Source organism: Xyrauchen texanus, chromosome 36 (genome assembly GCF_025860055.1).
Source record: "Xyrauchen texanus isolate HMW12.3.18 chromosome 36, RBS_HiC_50CHRs, whole genome shotgun sequence".
Lineage (NCBI taxonomy): Eukaryota > Metazoa > Chordata > Actinopteri > Cypriniformes > Catostomidae > Xyrauchen > Xyrauchen texanus.
In genome coordinates this window covers 39210107-39211872 of record NC_068311.1, presented here as the reverse complement: position 1 = coordinate 39211872, position 1766 = coordinate 39210107, and the positions used below count along the sequence as shown (strand labels likewise).

The following is a 1766-nucleotide window of genomic DNA, read 5'->3' as shown; positions in this document are numbered from 1 at the left end:
TATATATGTTGTATGTGAAATTGTCAGATTGTGGTCTACTTACTTGCTTATAATTAAATCCAGACGTTTAATTGAAAACAAGTTTGTACATTTTAAAATTTTTAAACAAACTTTGTCTTGTTTTTTAAATGGCAATGTTCGTTTGAGTATGATACAATATCAGCAACTAGATGTCATCAGAGATTTTATATGATAAAATGCATTCCCATGTACATGCACAATAAAAAGTGTCCAGGACAGCTGAACCATTTGCTATTGTCTTGTTGCTCAATGGGATGCCTCAAACAAATCCCTCTTACTTGCAGGTGGTCAGGCATAAGCAAAGAGTTTAGTCCCAGGGTCCCCCAGTGGCTCCCCTTTGATGTCCTCACATTATTGCCCTGCCTCCTAAAACAATCCTCCCCTCTGCCAAAAGTCAAAATTTCAGCTGAGTGGAGAGGAACTGTGAGTTTGTCCAGAGCAGGGCCGAGCAGAGCAGGTAAGCAAGCCTCCCTGGAAGTGCAGATAAGCAATATGCTTTAGAAAAATTATTGAGGATCTCTCAAGGATTATTGCAAGCATCTTGGGCGAAGGTGTTGCACTTTTGACAGAGAGCGAGATGGCTATTCAAGCTGCCATCATGAACTCTCAGTTCTTAAACTTCTGCTTTCCTGGCTCTGTCATGGAGTACAAGGTTGAGAAGCATCTGGAAGGGGGCCTTCTGGATTGCGAAGGGGACTTTCGGGAGACCACCAGAGACCTGCTTAGCTTTATTGACTCGGCTTCCAGCAACATCAAACTTGCATTGGACAAACATGTCAAGTCCAAGAGGAAGGTCAACCACCGCAAGTACCTGCAAAAGCAGATTAAACGGTGCACAAGCATCATCTTACCAGGGACTGCACCGGTCCAGGAGCTGTGCAAGAGTAAAGGGTCACCCCAAACCCCAACCGGCAACCTGCCCAGCAAAACAATACCCAAGAAGGACGGGATACAGACCAACCTGCAAAGAATGAGTCTGGCTGCCCTTTTTGATCCAGCAAAGGATGTGCGAGCAGAAAGAGCCAAGAAGCCCCCGTTGCGGAACAGAAACCTTCCACCATCCTTCTTTACAGAGCCAGCCTACAGCTCGAGAGTTACATCAACATCTGTCATGTCACTGAAAGACCTGGAGCGTGAGACTCCGGAGGAAGCTGAGTTCTTGGAGCTTCTCGGGCCTGACTACAGCAATATGATCTTGGAGCAGGAGCTATTCCAAATGGCACCTTCCAGGATCCAACCGGAGGTGACCGTAGGCCCCGAATTGGTCTCTTATGAATCGCACAATTTTGTAACTGGTGATTTTTTGTATGATGAGCCTTGGTGTATTTGTAGTGGCACACCCAAAAAGACTGGGGACATGCAGACGCTGCAGCCAAATCTTTATAGTATTACAGACCTTACTGGCGCCATGCCTGTGGAACAGAGTTCGCCATGTGCAATTCCCTTTCCAAACTTCTTAACAGAGTGCTCTGCACCTCCGGTCTCCTATGATCTGACGAATGGATACAACAGAGAGAGCTATCCTTCTCTTTAAGTCAGACATTTTCCATTTCTCAAAACAAAAATTCTCACAGTATGGTTATGAAAATATGCTACTTATATGTAATTGCTCTTTTGATCCTGAAAAATTTGCATCCAAACCTGCAAATAATCTTTTTGTAAAAGGTTTATGATGTCTCGGGTGACCTTATATCTCCACAATTTAAATGAAAAAAACATTTTACACTGTTCTAATAAAATAACAA

At 43.8% G+C, this 1766-nt stretch overlaps 1 protein-coding gene across 1 annotated transcript; it reads left to right on the top strand.

Moving 5' to 3' along the window:
• Positions 1 to 598: 598 nt before the first annotated feature.
• Positions 599 to 1555, top strand: LOC127629620 (protein FAM181B-like). The gene has a single exon (XM_052106744.1). It carries the CDS (start codon positions 599 to 601, stop codon positions 1553 to 1555), a length of 957 nt encoding a protein of 318 aa, XP_051962704.1.
• The last annotated feature ends 211 nt before the right edge of the window (positions 1556 to 1766 follow it).

Coding starts and splice junctions, on each gene's coding strand:
- LOC127629620 (XM_052106744.1), top strand. CDS start 599: ATGGCTATTCAAGCTGCCATCATGAACTCTCAGTTCTTAAACTTCTGC.